Here is a 17,490-nt window from a genome sequence, read left to right as displayed (position 1 = left end):
CTTATGTAATTCTTAGAAACCATCTGGAACCTTTCAACCCTGTCTCTACATGTTAGGAGTATTAAATGGTAGCTATTTAATTAGCCAGAACTGTTATGGGTTTTTTAAATAAATAAAAATGACCAGAGGGTTCCTTGAGCCGATTTTGTGATGATAATATTTTAGTTAACTGAAGTGTGGCTATAATGTTCTTTTCCTTCCACCCACACTTGTTAAATATTTGGGGAAAAAAAAGATAATACACTTCTTCCAACTTCTTTAACAAATAATTCAGGGCTGCTACTGACAATTCTCCTTCACTACACAACCCAGATTCATTCCCAAAGTATGTCCATCCTGTGTCCTGAAAGAAGGGGGCCTTTAGAAAAATTATGTGCTCATATAATTAAAGACCGTATCACAATACTTACACACAAGGAGCCTGAATTAGGGTTGCCTGGGCTAGGCACTCCTTCATTCTGGCACTCCTATTTTTTGAGCACTTGACTTAACATTCTTTTAATGTAGGTTTTTTGAGTGTAAAATAAATTGATATAAAAATATTTCACTCTGTATAGTTAAGATTGAAAAATATTACACCATTCTGTAAAAGGCAGGGAGAGGGGGTTGCAAAATATGAAGATTTCATAATAAGTTCCAATGGAGAAACTTCCATCTTTATATAGAGGCTTCTACTATATACACTTATATACTATGTCATAATTGCTACATAAGTCCTCTGTACTGCAAAGGGCAGCATTAAGGGTCTATTTACACAGATCCATTTGTGTGACTGGAGGGGAGCTGAAGAACTTCTATTAGAGAAATTTTCTGAAGTTTTGAAATGTCATATGTCTCCAAAGAGAATGTTAATGTTTACCTAAGATGATAGATAATAATTTTAATATTCAGAACAAACAGAGGAAGAACAAAGCAGTGAATTTGCTGTCTGTAAAGACATGTCATAAACAGGAATACTAAATTTGTTTTTATCCCCACACTAAAACGTCTTTGAAAAATAATGTAATGTGTGTCTGCCTAGGCAAGTTAGTACATTTTGGGTTTTTTGTTTTTGTTAATTTTTTTTTAAATCTGGGATGCACCTGGTCAATTTGTTGTTCAGAACTTGCAAATTTATGTGTGCACGTCTGGGATTATGGCATTTACAAACAAAGGTCCCAATTCCACTTTGGGATGCAAATAACGTGAACATCACATACATGCATACTTGTGTGTACAAAATAAAGCATATACCTAAGTCAGCTAGTTAATTTCATGAGGACTACTTGAATGTCAAAGTGCCGGATCAGGTTTAACACTACATGTGCAGACTTTAATGTTATGAGTAACACTGAACTGAGAAACTGGGTTGTTTTTAATTCAGTCCTATAAAAACAGGCAACTTTATGCCTTAGTTCAGTTACCTTAGTTTTGTGGTAGGGCAATTCCATAACTGAAGAACACATTTTAAAATGTAAATATCCTGCCAAGCAGCCTTTGAAATATATGCTGGTGAATTGCCAAACAATCTAATCATTTTATGACAGCCATGTAATCCGCCAAGGTTTTGTGCTATCTTTTTTTTCCTATCTTGCTTTGGGAATAGGTCAGCATACTTAGTATGAAATAAAATTGTGGAATAAGTAAAGTCAAAGGAGTAGAAAAATAAAATTTCCCATGTTGCTACCACCAAAGGAGTGCACTAGTGGTAGGTATGGTGGTAAATCCTATAGAAAATTTTCTTGTGTTGACATAAGTTTTGAGGCTGAAAGGTGCTACACAAGTATAAACCATTATTCTTAGTTATTGTTTTAATTAATTTGTGACTTTTGCATACAGTTCCACTGGCTGCTAGATTCTGTTGTAGGTTTTTAACCACTTTTTCAGAGCATGAGTGATCAGTTACCTTGTTGGTCTGATAATCAAAAGGCGCTGCATGGTCTATGCAGGCGTTAACCTGGTTGACTCCTAGAAAAATTTTAAAAATTGAAAACAATCCATCAGTCCCCTTTGAAGATGTTAAAATTAAAATACTTTGGCTACAGAGTACTCCAAAAGGTCTCTTTTGCTCTTTGCTGTGAGACAAAAAATTGTCTTAAAAATGTAAACTTTTTCCCTAAAATATTTGATGGGAGAGTTGGAATCTTTTGAGATCTCCAACCACTGAAAGAGAATTAAATATCATAGATCAAAATACTACTTTAGTCTGTAGAGGCTTTTGCAAGTTGGTTTTAGAATTGAAATAATTGGTCTTTGCTACCCAATTTCTAACTTCTGTCATTTTTTTCAATTGTATTCTACCAAAATCAAGAGCTTTTGAGGGAAAATAGGTTGAGTAGAAAGCAGAAATAAAATTACATACCTTTCCCAAGTTAGTCATGAAGTCCGCAATCTATTTTTTTACAATTTCTCTCTTCAGATACCTGTATGACACTACATGTAATAGACTTCAAAAGAAAATGTTGCACTGTATATAATTCTTTGGTTCATAACTTGTTATATTTGTTTGTTAACCCATTCCATATCTGCAGCAATACTAAGTGATATTCTTTAGCAGAGCAATATTGAACTAGGACCTTTACTTTTTAAAAATAACTAGAGAGGTCAGTCAGTCCTTTGGAACATTTATTTGTAGGTATTTCTATAGCATGCATCACTGTAGTGTATCGTAGGTGCTATTCCTCCTGCAAGACAGGCTATCCTCCATTCTAGCTCCTGTCTTTTTCATCTTTACTAGTTGATGCCCACTATAAGGAATGAAGGAATGAGCTGTCTCTCAATTCATGAACTGTTACCTTCTGACTTAGGTCAGGGAAAAGATCTGGTGAGTTTTGAAGAAGGAAATCAGAAACGGGTTCTTCTTGCCCCTGGTTATTCTAATTGTTCGCTTTTCACATTCCTTTAAGTGCTTCACCATTCACAACTGAGATTCCCAATTGAGTACTGGCATTTCACTGTCATCTACCAAAACCTCCAAGATCTGAGCTCCAGGCTTTTGGGACCCAAAGGAGGGGGAGGCCTGCTTTTCCATCGATCCTTAGTCAGTTCCCTTATGTGATACTCATGAAAGTTCAACTGCTTTCTCCTTTTGTGGAGAGTGAAGCAGAGCAGTCTACCTAACAGCAGTTGTCTTTACCACTCACTTATGACCCAATACAGGTACCATGAGTGTACCCTCTGACAACACACACAAATCTCTTTGCTTCATATCTCTTGGTGGGGAAGGCGGCAGCTGTTCTTTGCAGGTCATTTGACCCTACATTATTTTCCCTCCGCTTTCAGGTTCTCTGGAGAGGATCTTCACAGGAAACTCTCCTGTAGCCCCTCAGTTCTTACTGTTGGGCCCTGGAATATTTCTCACGGTCCCAAGCTCTGTATTTCTCCCGGCACAGTTCCAGAGATCCCATCTCACAGTTCCCTGCCTGTCCTATTTTTCACAGTTGTGTGCAGCCTTTTCTCAGCCAGACCTTAAGGGGAATCCTTCTTTCTATGTGATACTTCCTTACAGCTCTCAGTCCTTGCTATTTGTCTTCGATTCTCTGCCAGGAAGCCCTGTCTCTGGTTTGCTGACTAGACACCTCTCTTTTCTGAGTCTATTAAGAAGACAGCACTTATAGTGATAGGTGGTATTTAAAAACCAAAGAGAGCTCTCCCCTCCTTAGCCCTGGTCTACACTTACCTGGTGATTCAGTGGCAGTTGACAGGAGTTATGCAGAGTAACTTGCGTAACTCCCACTGACTGCTGTGCTTCCCTTCTGCGCGCCGTCTTCACTGCACTGTGCTGACGGGAACTGTGTTCCCGTCGACACAGAACTACACTACTTGAGGGGACGGTTATTTCTTCCTGATCAATTGAGCGGGTCTACACTGATTGCTCAGTCGATCCAGAAAGATCAATCTGGCGGCGGCGACTTTGCTGCCATCAGTATAGACATACCCTTAGTCTCCTGAGTTGGAAGATCACTGTCTGGCATCTGATGGGGGCATATCCTCCATAGCAGTAAGTTGTACCTGCTACAGTGTCTCAGTGATGGATACTGCTTCTGCTTTATCCATATCTGAAGCTGCCACTGTATCAATCCAAGAGTGGATCTGTGTTGCTGCTATTACTGAACGATACTACACTGGCTAAATTAGTGGGGTCATAATCATAATCCTTCATTGTGTCACCATTTTATGGATCTTCTCCATGTGTCACAGGAAAGAGCTCTGGACAAGTCCTCAAGCAATAAAATGGGGGGAGAGGAGGCAGAGGATGCAGGGACTATAAAATCTGAGTGAGGACATTTAGCTAAGAGATTACACACTTTTGTACTCCGTTTCACATTTTTGCATCACTTACTGCATAGCAAATAAAAGAGCAGCATATATTTATTTAAGAATTTATAATTGTCAGGTATCAGCTTGGCATTGCCCATCTTTGAATCTTATACAGGTATAGTTAAGTTGCAACTTGCATCCTAACAAACATGCACACTCTCTCTCATATACCCATACTCTTTTGGTTCCTCATAATTTCTCAAACAAACTCCTTTGAAATTATTTTCCATGCTTTGTACTGGCCCAAACTTATTTTTGGAAACTTTGAGCAGAGTCTATTCTATTTTTGAGCTGTAAGAGGAGGGGAAATACTTTCCCAATATGTTCTGATTGGGATATTTGTTCTTGCATATCTTTTTAAAATGGCTAATGTTAAAAACTTCAAACCTGACTTGTTTTATAGCCCTCGTTCAGGCTAAAACAAAAAAAAAGAAGAATTCACATTTGAAGAAAATTGGATTCAGCAGCCTCAGAGTTGTGTAGGTTTAACCTCAGCAGTTATTTATGTGCGCTGTGGCAAAGCTCTTCCTCTACCTCGGTGGGTCCAGCGCTTCCTTCTAGTGGTAGATCATGGAGCTACTTCACCCTTTAGTGTTCTTCCATCCTCTAGTGGTGGGGGGAGAGTAATACAGCCTCTCTAACATGGCCGCTCTCTGCTGGTTCCCGATCCTGTCTCTGTTTCTCACAGGCTCTTGCTTCTTTGCTGGGGCTCTTGCCCCTCCAGTGAATGGCTGGTAGGGGATGGGACTGGGCCCCAACCCAGGGACCCTACAAGTAGCAGCCTCACACTGTGGCTTCAGGAAAGCTACTAGCTTCCCTGGGTTTCTTCCCCGTGCCCCTTGACTTAATGTCCATACCCTACTCGGACAGGGGCCCTTCCTGGCCTCCTTGCAAGGGAAGGCTCTTGACCCTTGACAGCCCCACTGGGCGTGGTAGTGCCCAAACCAAATGTCCAGTTCAATCTTTCCCTTCTGGCAGGGTCTCTTCCCTTAAGCCTCCTGGCCTGGGAAAGGTCCTTTGCCCTCTTCAGGCAGGGTTTTTCTCACCCCAGTCTTTCTCTGGAGGGGAGGCTTTTAACATGTCCTAGGCAGGGCCTTGATTGGCTCCAGGTGTGTTAATTAACCTGGAGTAACCCCTGATCAGTTACCACGGGGAAAAAGGATTTGCTGAGCATGGGGTTGATATATTGGCCTTCTAGCACTCTCTGGTAGCCATCCAGTCTGACCCTGTCACAGCACATTAAACTGTTTTGGCTTTGAAGGGTACCCTCAGTTAAAGGTGCACTACAGTTTAGCAGCCTTTTTTCAATAATTCCTCCTTCCAAAAAGGAGGTAATCCAATCAGGAACAATTGATAAAAAAAAAAACTCATGTTAATGGAGTTTTAAGGATAAAAGTAGCACACAAGTCATACAAAATCTAAAGGTCAAAGTTTTACTGTAACACTAATTCAAACTTTTTTGGCCGGGAATAAAACTGGGTAACTGCTTGCCAAATAGTAACAGTCCCATACTTTAGGGGCATTCATCAAATTCCATGGTGAGGAGTGTGGAACATAAATAGAACAAAATAGAATTTGTGTTGTATGCCACTGAGACAAAAGAAATCTCTTCATTATATTATTAGAATCATCTTTAAAAGGAAAAAAAGGGGGACATACACAGGAAGTGATTTCTCTCCAAATTTACTCTGTGCTCAGAGTGAGGAGACAAGAGTAAAGCACTGCACTATATTCTGAGTCAACTGCTGGCTACAAATATAGAGGATCTTTTCTATATTGACTCCCACTCTTTGTCACTTATCCCCATCCCAACCTGATGTTTTGTGTAAGACCTCAGAATCCAAGATCTTTAATGACTGTGATCAAATACTTATTCACCTTTTCCCTGCATTCCTTTCAAAGAGTAATGCACTTCAGCAAGTTCTAGACTTTGTAGGGATAGAATGTGTTCTGTATCCTGATGTTGAGATTAATAGGATTTATCTTTTCCCTCAGTCTCACAGATTTTAAGGTCAGAAGAGATCATCATGATCATCTACTCTGACTTCCTGCACATTGCAGGCCACAGAACCTAACCCATCCACTCCTGTAACAGACCCCTAACCTCTGGCTGTTACTGAAGCCCTGAAATCATGGCTTAAAGACTTCAAGTTACAGAGAAATCACCATTTACATTAGTTTAAACCTGCACGTGACTTGCGCCCCATATTGCAGAGAAAGGCGAAAAACCCCAGGGTCCCTGCCATTATGACCCGGGGGAAAATTCCTTCCCAACCCCAAATATGGCGATCAGTTAGACCCTGAGCATGCGGGCAACACCCACCAGCCAGACACCTCTGTAGTAACTCAGAGCCCTCCCCATCTAGTGTCCGATCACTAGCCATATTGTTTTAGGTAATACTCAGATTAGCCCTTTCCAGATAGAAATTAAGTTCTTAAAGTTTTTTTTTCCAAAAATGGCAGTGTGCATTTGACATGCCAGTGATTTCAGTTTGGGTGGGAACCTCTGGATTTTGGTAACTCTAGAATCATTCACAGAAGTGTAGAGATAGGAAAGACCCATGAGTCATCCAATCATTCTCCCTGCAAATGCAGAATTGTTCCTTCCAGTGCATTTTCTAGAACTGTGTCCAGTCTACCTGCATGGTTAGAATCCAGTCTTTATTTCGAATCTGCAGTCCACAAGGGGCTGGATTACACCTGGGTTTTTCCTACACAGTCATAGCTAGGAATGTCACTATGTGCATCAGAGAAGTAGAGCTGGCTCTGCTAATTTTATAGGGCTCAGCCATTTGCCATCAATCAACTTTTCCAAGCAGAAAAGGAATTGACATCTGCTCCCCACTATGAACTGTTGGGAGTTGCAAAGCCTTGAGGAGCAGAGTCCCTATAGCACTACTGGGGCAAGTAAGACCTCAAGGGCAAAGAGGAAGCCTCTCTTCAATTTTAGATAGGAAATGCCTTTGTCTATGAATATCTGCACAGGAAGAAGATATCTGATACTAGAGGGATGAATGCATAACAAGATCCAGTGTCTGGAAGTTGAAATAAAAATAATATACAAACTGAAAATAAGATGCAAAATTTTAACAGGGTAATTAATTGTTGGAACAGCTTACCAAAAATGTGTTAAATAATCCATTATTTGGCCTCTTTAAATCAAGATTGGATGCCTTTCTAAAAGACAAAGGGTGAAATCCTGGCACCACTGAAATCAATAGCAAAATTTCACTGGAACCAGGATTACACTTGTATTCTAGTTCAACCATGAGTCACTGGGCTGGATAAAGGTTTAGCTGGGGAAAATTCTATAACCTTTGTTATTCAGGAGTTCAGACTGGATGATTATAATGTTCCTTTCTGGCCTTAAAATCTATGTGGGATCATGGGGACATTAGGAGAGTCATAGAGTTTAAGGCCGGAAGGGACTGCTCTTGCTGCTGGTAGTCTGATTGTAAAGCAAGTTGCACAAAATGGTAGTATCCCTTGTCAAGTAAATCCAGACTTCTACCATCCTCATGCAGCATGAGCCAATTGACAAATCACTGGAATGAGATTCAGCTGACCTGGGTTCTATTCCTGGCTCTGCCTCTGATCTGCTAAGTAACATTGGGCAATTCACTTCACTTCTCTGTGCCTTTGTTTCCCCTCTCACTTTTGTCTAATTAGATTGTAAAATATTTGGGTCAGGGAATGTCTCTTACCACGTGTTGTTACAGTGCCTTGCACAATGGGGCCTGTATGTGCTACTGCAATACACGTAAACCATCATCAAAACCAGGCCAATATAATTCAAGTATTATTAGAATTGGAACGAATCCTTATTAATATCAAATGTTATACAATTTATATACTGTGCTTATATGTAAGCATGCTATATACCTGTTTGTGGGATTTAAGAAATATCCATGTTCAATAGCACTTAAATGGCAATTAATATTTTTAGGAGTTAATTATTAAAAACAGGTATAGGTGTGTTAAAGGTACAAAGACATTTTTTCCTTTCCTTGAATGATTAACATGTAGATAATTAGATTAAAAGAAAATTAAGCCTGTTTTCCTTTTAGAGTTCTACTTGCTATGCTAAACGAGTTGTGTGCAGCTTTCTTTTGAGAATTTGTTCAGGAAATTTGGTATTAAAAGTTGTTGATTCTGTCTAGTTAAAATTTTTTATGCTTCAAAATTATTTTTTCTCAAGAATACCCTTACAGTATTTGAGTTAATGTATTCACTTACTAAAAATACATCACCCTCTGGCTGATTTTATTATAAACACCATTTTATTTATATCTTTAATTGGTTTATACTTTTCCAAGTGAGTTGCTGAACAGAAGAGTTTAGCCATTATTCTGTCACAATTTTCAGCCTGTATTTCATTGATGTATTAATTATAGTGGAATTTTAGTAGTGATTTGGTTATAGTCTAACCTCAAATAAATGGAATATATAAATTCCAAAAGTTTTATAAAGTAGATCAGTGAAATAATTATTTATTAAATGGCAGAATAAAAACACTTCCATCACAAACAGATTGCTTTGCATTTAAGAGACACCATTCTCAAAATCTGTTATCAGCAAAAGTGTGCTCTAGTTCATTTTATTGTATCATGTTTTATATGGATGCATTTAGAAAAGTACTTCACCTGTAATAGAGTAAATTATGTTTTAATGATCCATTACCCAAATGTTCAATCAAAATATACTTTTTGAAAGCTCCTATTTTTAATTAGCTTTGCAAATCTACTGTTAAAACATTTTTTCTTCTAATTATAATTTATGCCCTTTAGAGATGTAGTCATGCTTTCCACTCTGAGATGATATTTGCATAGCTGTGGATCTTGCAGTTATGATTGCCACTGTCCTCCCTACTACTTGCTTTGAACATTGACCAGGTTGTTATCTACTGGTTGGGTCATGCTACAGTAAAAATCAGCTCATATATACTAATGAGAGCTCTTAAATGCATAAAGAAAAGAAAATGTTTGTTTTTGTAACTCTGTCAAATTGCATCCACTGCAGTGGCATTTTAAAATATACTCCTGTATTTCTGCTATTCTGTCTAAAGCATTTATTCCATAATGGCATGAAAACCATAATCACACAGATTGGGAAAAAAAAATCAAACCAAGTTTATATTTACAATTAAAAAGATTATTATTTCTTTCCATATTTTATATATTGAGCCACCCAACAATGTTTGTTAGACAATATTAGAATTACAGTATGATCTAAGATAAATTTCACGTGGCGTCAGGTCAGCATTTTCAATCCCTAAGTGGAGGATGGGCATAGAAAACGGGGCAAAGTTAAGGTTGTTAGATTGCTAACTGAATTTCCTATGTTTTCAAACTGTAACATTTTATTGTTTTTAAGGCAATGTATTCTCAACCCTAATTCTGTTTTGACAGAGATTTTTGTTTGGGAATATAACAAAAATATTAATTGCAAAAAGCAGTGTTAGTAATCTGCCATAGCTAACATGTATGTGCCAGTGTAGTTTGGCATGTCTGTTTTTAAAATGTATTATAAGTTATACTTTTATCTTATATTTTAAATTTTTGCACTGCAACAAAAAGTATTGGGAAACTTATGAAGGGAATTTTAAGTGAAAATAATTTGGAGTGCAAGATAATTAACATTTGTGGATGTCTCTCTCTCTCTCTCCTCCCCCTCTCCCCCCGACGCATAAAATTTTAGTTAATGTTAGTGGAATAATTTCTTCCTTCGCTAATGGGAAAATCTTTCCGTCTTAGGTTTTTCTCAAGCACCCATCAACATAGTATCTAAACATTTCCCGGTTAAATTAGATCTGTATAATAAGGTTTCTAATAGACTCCACAGTGTTTTGTCATATCCCTTCTCTGGTTAGAGGAGGCTTTTCTTGAGGCATAGTGTTTGCACGTGTGCATGTGTGTGTGCCTGTGTTAATCGTCCTGCTGTGATAGGGAAGCCTCAGCAAAGTGGGGCAATTAGCAACATGTCCTGTAAGTCACCAGACTCTGGATCATTCTAATCTTCTTTGGAAGCTCTTTGTGCAGCCACATTCCTATACTTACAAGCACAACCAAGAGACCCTCTTTGTGTTTTAAGTATAGGTTATGAGGGCATGATCAAAATACCAGAATGGCTATACATTGTGAGCTTGCAAGCCTCAGTTAATCAGATGTGCCACTGTCAGAGGCAGTAGAAAGGTGCAGATTTAGGTTATTTTCATAGATATTCCTGTTGTCAGTCGATCACAAATTTTCATATTAAAAAAAATTCTAGTCCTGTTTGGGAAGCTAATTTTCATATTAATAACTGAGTTCTTCCTTAGTCTCCTGCCAGACCACCATAAGCAGGTTCAGTTTCCACCTACAGAACTGGGTGTTTGGGATTAACTTTGTATATAAGTAGTCCCATTTATTTCAGTGGGATAATGCATATGCTTAATTTTAAGCACATGGCTCAGGGTCAGAGAGTTTAGCGCTTTGCAAGAATGAGCATACAGTGTGCTTTTAAGTCACCTTGTCCAATATAGCCATCTCCAGCTTTAGTCACTGTAACATCATTATGAAACAGATACTGCATAATTTACAGCAAAATGGAATTTCATTCATATGAATTTCACTGAGCTTCATAATTTACAAATATGCCAGCACAGCTGGGCTCTCTAAAACCTGGGGTGTAAAATTCATGCTTTATAAAATGTTACGCTTTTTGGATAATTTTTCTTCATATTTTGCCAATTTTAAGTCAATATTTCCTAGCCCAATTTTTGTTTGTTCAATATAAATAGTTTTAAATGGCCATCCTTTTCTTAAAATGTCATATGGCAGCTAGAAACAGGGTCAAGTACAATAAGACTTCTTCCCCCAACACACACACTTAGAAATTCCAAATTTGGGGATAAAATCCCTAAAATTGGAAGTTCCTGGTCTCCTTGTCTGAGTGCTAAAATAGCTCTAATCTTGTACTTCAAAAATAATTTAAGATAATATCCTTGATTATTGTGAGAATAAAATGTGTAAAACACAATTGATATTTAACTATAGTACTATTCTCATTAATTCATGGGAGTTAATTAAAGAAACAGATTGAAGATTACCTTTGTCTTTTTTAAAATGTATTGATTACTCTTAACAGAAATTAAGGAAGGACATTGATGATTATTTGAAACTTAACATATGCTTCTGAAACGTATCAACAGGATAACCTAAACTGATATACAGTAGTCAAATTAATCATTCAGTATTCATATCTAACATTCTTGCAAGGTGACCTTGTTAATTGTAACTATAAGTTCTGCAGTGCCTTATTAATTCCAGTTATATCTAGGTTCTTCATAGAGAATAGTCCACTAATGGAAAGGTAAAGTTGAATCTTAGGACCAAAGTCCCATACAATTTTGGTTAATTATCCAAACATCAATTCACCAAGGACTTTTTCCCAGATTTGATTACACACACATTTTATATGAGTCTAATAAGATTTGATGAACACTCTTAATGGTTTATGTCTAGTTCCTGGTACCTATGATAAAATTTATTAAGTAAGAATAACTCTAAAGTGGATTCTTAAATTTAATCCTTAGAACATTCACATATACATCTATAGCGTCTTAATTCAGTATGATAGTCACTAACGGTAGTGAGTATTGCATACTCATTCAGTGTACAGAGTTCCACAGTCACAGTTGATGATAGCACTGTGCTAACTCAAAGTTCAAACACAGCAGTCTGAGTAATACTTGTCTGTATTTGGGCTTGAATGTAACTGGATCTCTCTCACTCACTTGCACATACAAACACACAGTTATTGATTTAAGTACTTGTATTCAGGACATGATTAACAAAAAATTGTATCGTCATCCCGTGGAAAAAGATTTTTGTTACTTATTACAAGTTCTTGCTTATTTGTCCACATTTAGCTGAATTTATAGTTCAGCAAGTCGCATTTAAAAATGATATGATGAATGTAAATGAAGGCGATAACGGTAATCTTCAGTCTAGTGTTCCAGCAGGCATTCCATATGGACTGGGAAACAGATACATTTAACAGGTGGCTGAATTCAAGATAAATCTTACGATGTTTCCAGAAAAGATTTCTTTGTGACTTCAATCTGGGGGAATCCAGTTTTGTCCAATCTCCTGTGCAAATACATTCTTTCAGTTTAAGGAAAGCAATGAATTGGAACTAGCAGCTCTGTTCTGTTTTGAGGGGTACCTCCCCCATGCTATGTCTCTTCCAAGAAAAGATCTTTAATAAGTCAGTGTAGAAGACATGTTTAATGTGTCTTTGTGCAAGAATCCAACAGCAACACAGAGCACCTACAAGCTACCAGACCTTCATGTTATCAGGTGCTTATAGCTTGGCTTTTTGAACTTCCAAGAACTGAACAATACTTGCTCTGACCATCCAGTATAAAAGTCAACAATTTATTTTTATCTTGATATGTCAGTTGGGACCTTGACAGCTCTCTAAGTACAAGTATCTTTTATAAGTGGAATAAACATATGTCAGCTTTTCTTTTGATCGGTTTATTATGGCTGTTTCTCTCCTCTGTCTCTGTGGGAGGCCCGGTGGCTTATCAAAAAGTCCACTTTGCTTTTGGCTAGTAGAAGTCTATGGTGTGATTCACAAGGAGAACTTAGGCACTGCACCATTCAGCATGGCAACATCTAACTTTTAGACACCCAGTTGCCTAGTGGAATCTACAGCCCCAGTTCTGCACCCCAGCTCCCTCTGCAGTGCATGGGGAGAGTTAGGCACCTAAAAAAGGATTCACAAAAGCCAGCATGTTGAACAAGTAGCTGCTTGAGCTAGCCAGTAAGAAAAGCTAAGGACAAGGATGTGAATGGAGGTAGGAGCCTAACTCTAGGCAGGAGGGAAATGCCTAGCTCCACTCGGGATTCACAACTGTGAAACCCTTTCCTTGAGTTAGGCACCTAAGCTGGGTTGGTCCTTAAAAAAGGTGGTGGTGACAAAGCTGCCCCCTTATAACCTTCACCCGTTGGTTCGAATTCCTACTCTCCCTGACATGGAGCAAGGACTTGAACTTGGTTCTCCCATCTCTAACTACTGGACGAAAGGATACAAGGGAGGCTGTGGCACCTCCACCTCCTTTCGTGTGGGTTTAGAGCACACATCCTGGATCAGGACTCAGAGGCAAGATAGGCAGGGGAACATTTTGTTTGTGAATCCTACTGGTGCTTAGGCATTATTTAGATGCCAAAGTGCTGGGCAGTGTCAAGACTTAAGAGCCATCTCTCCCCAGGCCTTGCCAAGAACCCTTGCTTTTTTTACTAAGGTTTTGCGCAGGGGTTGAGGCATCTGAGACATAGAGAATATTGCCTTCAGAGCAACTGAATGCCAATACAGTCACAGGCAGGACAAATCCAACAAAAGTCTAAATAAGTGGCTTTTTTGAAACTTAAAATGAGTTTTTTAGTTTGTTTAGTGCATTTATGATACTTTTGCTAAATCTCTGCTTTAAAAAAAAAAACAAGCGCAGATGCATATAGCTAAGATACAAAAAGTGTTCTGTACTTCACTCATTGAACGTGTTAAAGCAGCTTACATGAATTTGACTTGCATAGCTTATAGCATGCCACCCAAGAAGCTGTACCTACCTTTGTTTTCAAATTTGTCACTTCTAAAAATATGGGCATTTAGAACACAGAAAAGTGACCTCAAATGCTCTAATCTATTTTTAAAAAAATTAATGCACCTCTTTCTCCAATTGTCTCTTTTTAGGTAATTTCAAGTGACCCATTCTGGGTACCAACTACTGAAGAGGAATATTTGCACTTTGGGGAAAAGGCAGACTCTGAAAACCAAGCCCGCAAGTACATGAATGCAGTGAGAAAACGAAAGGGACTTTATGTAGAAGAAAAAATTGTGGAGCATGCTGAGAAGCAAAGAACTCTGAGTAGAAATAAGTAACTGCCTCTATTTTCAGTACTACACTAACTCAGCTAAGTATAGGTGGATTATTTACTGTACAGCAGATTCAAAATGTCAACTTAGACTTGCAGTTTTACATAAGATTTCTTATATGCTGTAATTTGTCTGTGGCTTCAGTTTTAATAAACTTGAGCCTTTTAATTCAATGGACTTACTCTCTCCATTTTTAAGACTCTCCTCCACCTGCTGTCCTAGGATTGCAAGTTATTTGCCTGAACTTTTTTCTTTCTGATCTACCTGATGCAATCACAACTAGAGCTGGTCCAAATTATCCACTGCAAATAAATTAGGCAGTGAATTTAGCCCTTTTCTTCTGTTCCTGACTCTTTTGCAAACTGATCTTGATTTCTGTTAATGCATTTATTGTTCAAAAGTATTTACCATAACTACAAATTTCTATCTATGGGATGTTCATGAACTGATCACTCTGCACTATTCCTGGTGTGTGAGTCATCATCTAAATCATGTGGTATTCTTCCTGCTCCCAGATTGGATTATTTAAACTCTTCAAAGAGGAGAGAGAGGAATAGCAAATATGAAAGAGTGAATACTCTTACTCATGTGAATACTATTATACTACAAAGAACAGCTATTCACCAAATATTTGTGTGAACAAAAACTCATTCACATGCGTTTGCCAAATAGTCATAGTTCATCAGCATTCTTTTGTAGCTAATCAAAATAAAGTTGCACAAGTTTATTAGCCTGTTTGGCAGATAACTTGATAAAAATTCTCAAATTTTATGTTCAGAATAACCCACATGGATGGGAAAACAGTTATAAAGTAGGCTTTGTGTTTAAAAAAAAAACCAAGGGTGTTTTGGGGGAAAAAATTATTCAAAATCAGGTTTTTCAGTTTTTAAACTACTGTAACCACTTGACTTTGTGATCAGTACGATGTGACAGATGAGTCAAATTCACCCATCCTTAACTCCAAAAATTACAAACAAACAAATTTTAAGCTAATGTGAAAGCATGGAAGTAATAGCACTGGCTTGGTAATAGTATTGTGTGAGCTTCCTCATAGCTCTGCTCAAATATCTCAAACTTTACCTCGAACATCCTTGTTACAATGGGAATCTCAACCATGATTATTAATATTTATTTATATTGCGATAGCAACTAGAAGCCTGTCATGGATCAGGACTCCACTATGCTAGGCACTGTATAAACACAAGCAAAAAGATGGTCCCTGCTATTTTAGACCTGGACCTATCTTGAACAACTGCTGTTTGTGCTGACCAAATTCATTGTACTTTGTGATTTAATCTGGATTTAGATTCTGCTTTCTGGAGGTGAAAGGCTGGTGCACTAATGTACCACGTCACCTAGAGCCAAATATGATAAATACTCTATTAATCTGACATTTCAGTTCTGCTGGATTTACAGGCTGCTTCAGTTCCATAGAAAACTTCTCACCACTGTTCAGAGGGCCTGATATTTTGTGACAGTGGCCACATGAAACTCTGCTTTGTCTTACTTTTTACTCCTCCCCAGCATATTTCCATCAAGAGTCTCAAGTAATTAAGTTTAGAGAGCTGGTCTTTCTGAGCTAAATTCTGGCTTGGGTGTGCACTCTCTCGCTCATATATATATATACAGACAGACAGACACTTACAATAAAAGAATTTCTCCCCACTCAGCCTTAGAGTAGAAAATATTTCAAACATAGTGAACCTATTGCCTTGAATCCAGCAAAGGTGAGTCCTCTTACAAAAGTATGCAAGTTGTTTTGCTGTTTGATTCAGGCATCTATGTGGTATTCAGAGGACTCTAATATGGGTCAAAACTAAATTAGCATGAAAAGAAATTCTTCAGTGGGCATAATTTACTGTTGAACGAAATGGAAAGCTGATAAGAGGAGGTATCCACTCATTTGGTTGTCAAGTGCTCAGAAGGGGGCAACCAAGGGGAGACAAGTATTGTGTATTCAGGAGGGTTTAAGGCTGAATAATCCAGATAGGTATCCTTGGAAGGTTGTTGATATTTAATAAAGCTGAAGGAGAGGGGGATAAGGTCTTTAGAGTCTTCTGCCAATTATTTTTAGTGCAAATAGTGAAGAAGAGAGCAGTTTGTGTTCAATTTCAAACAACCATAAAAACATAGCTGTCAGGATTTTTTTTCTTCCCAGAGTATCTCCAAATTTTTTAATAAGCTATTAGTGGGCACTGTTCCTGTAGCACCTACCTGGCATTCCATGTAAATATTCTGAGTGGCAATTAAAGAGAAGTAGTCAGAAGTTATTTATACAGCCAGCGCTCCCTAAGGTAAAGGAAACTGTTACTTGTTTCTCAAGTATAATTGATTTAACATTTAACTTTTACTTAAATAGTAACTCTTTTTCTTTTCCAAACTCTTTATTTTCATTATAGAAATATAATGTTTCACCTTCAGATTTTATTGAAAACTTATTCAAGCGGATGAAACATTACCCTCTCTAGAAGGTTGATCGATAAATTGTCTTGGGAGTAGTGCCTACCTGAGAGATGGGTGGGTAAAACTCATTTTTTCCAGCAACTGTTCAGGTGTGATTCTAGACTATTTCAATAGGTTTTGAGCTATTAAACTTGAATAACCAGGGAGAGGCTATTAAAATAAATTACACATTTTGTTTGCAGTAATTTTCATATTTTGCCATGGTCTGTCTTCAAATTGCATCAAAAAATATGTAGCACGAGGATCATGTAAGAGGCTGCCCAAACTGCATGTTTGTAAATGAACATTTAATGAATAAAGTTGAGTAACTTTCTTAACACCAGCTTAATCTAGGTATTTTTAAAATAAAATGTGTTGAAATAAGTAACCTAAATGAGAAAATGTAACTAACCTGGAAACACTCTAGCAACTTTATATAGGATCTGCTTGCCTTAGTACCAACCACTGGTGGGAGGAGAATCTGATTGCCTATGCAGCATGAATCTCAAACCACACTTCTCGGTTTTAATCCAAAGGCAACTTCCTGGAGCAGTTTTTCCCTGCTTGTTACACGCCTATGACAATATGACAGAGTTTTGGAAACTCTCTGCTAACCGTGACAAATAACTTGCTGATGAAGCAAACCATGGTGAGATTTAATTGGGAGAGCTCAGCCATTAAATCATCTGACCCACCATTGCCAGCTTTATTGCTAAATGGGATGCTTGATAAAAAATGAACACAAGCTGCTTTGAAGATGTATTTCTCAGCCTTTATTTTTCCATGCATTTTTAATGGCACATCCTCAGCTGATGTAAATTGCCATAGCTC

At 37.9% G+C, this 17,490-nt stretch overlaps 1 protein-coding gene across 3 annotated transcripts in view; it reads left to right on the top strand.

Annotated features, from left to right (window-relative positions):
* EFL1 (elongation factor like GTPase 1) overlaps positions 1-14,390 on the top strand; it is a 130,941-nt gene extending 116,551 nt beyond the window's left edge. For all 3 annotated transcript variants that reach the window (XM_067555723.1, XM_067555721.1, XM_067555722.1), the window contains exon 20: positions 14,035-14,390. In XM_067555723.1, coding sequence (XP_067411824.1) covers positions 14,035-14,223 — 189 coding nt within the window. In that variant the 3' untranslated portion in view covers positions 14,224-14,390. The remainder of the gene's footprint in view (positions 1-14,034) is intronic.
* The last annotated feature ends 3,100 nt before the right edge of the window (positions 14,391-17,490 follow it).

The sequence above is a fragment of the Emydura macquarii genome, unplaced genomic scaffold (assembly GCF_026122565.2).
Source record: "Emydura macquarii macquarii isolate MOO-44397 ecotype Brisbane River unplaced genomic scaffold, CSIRO-AGI_Emac_v2 contig_1644, whole genome shotgun sequence".
NCBI classification, from domain to species: Eukaryota; Metazoa; Chordata; order Testudines; family Chelidae; genus Emydura; species Emydura macquarii.
This window is presented reverse-complemented; position numbering and strand designations above follow the sequence as displayed.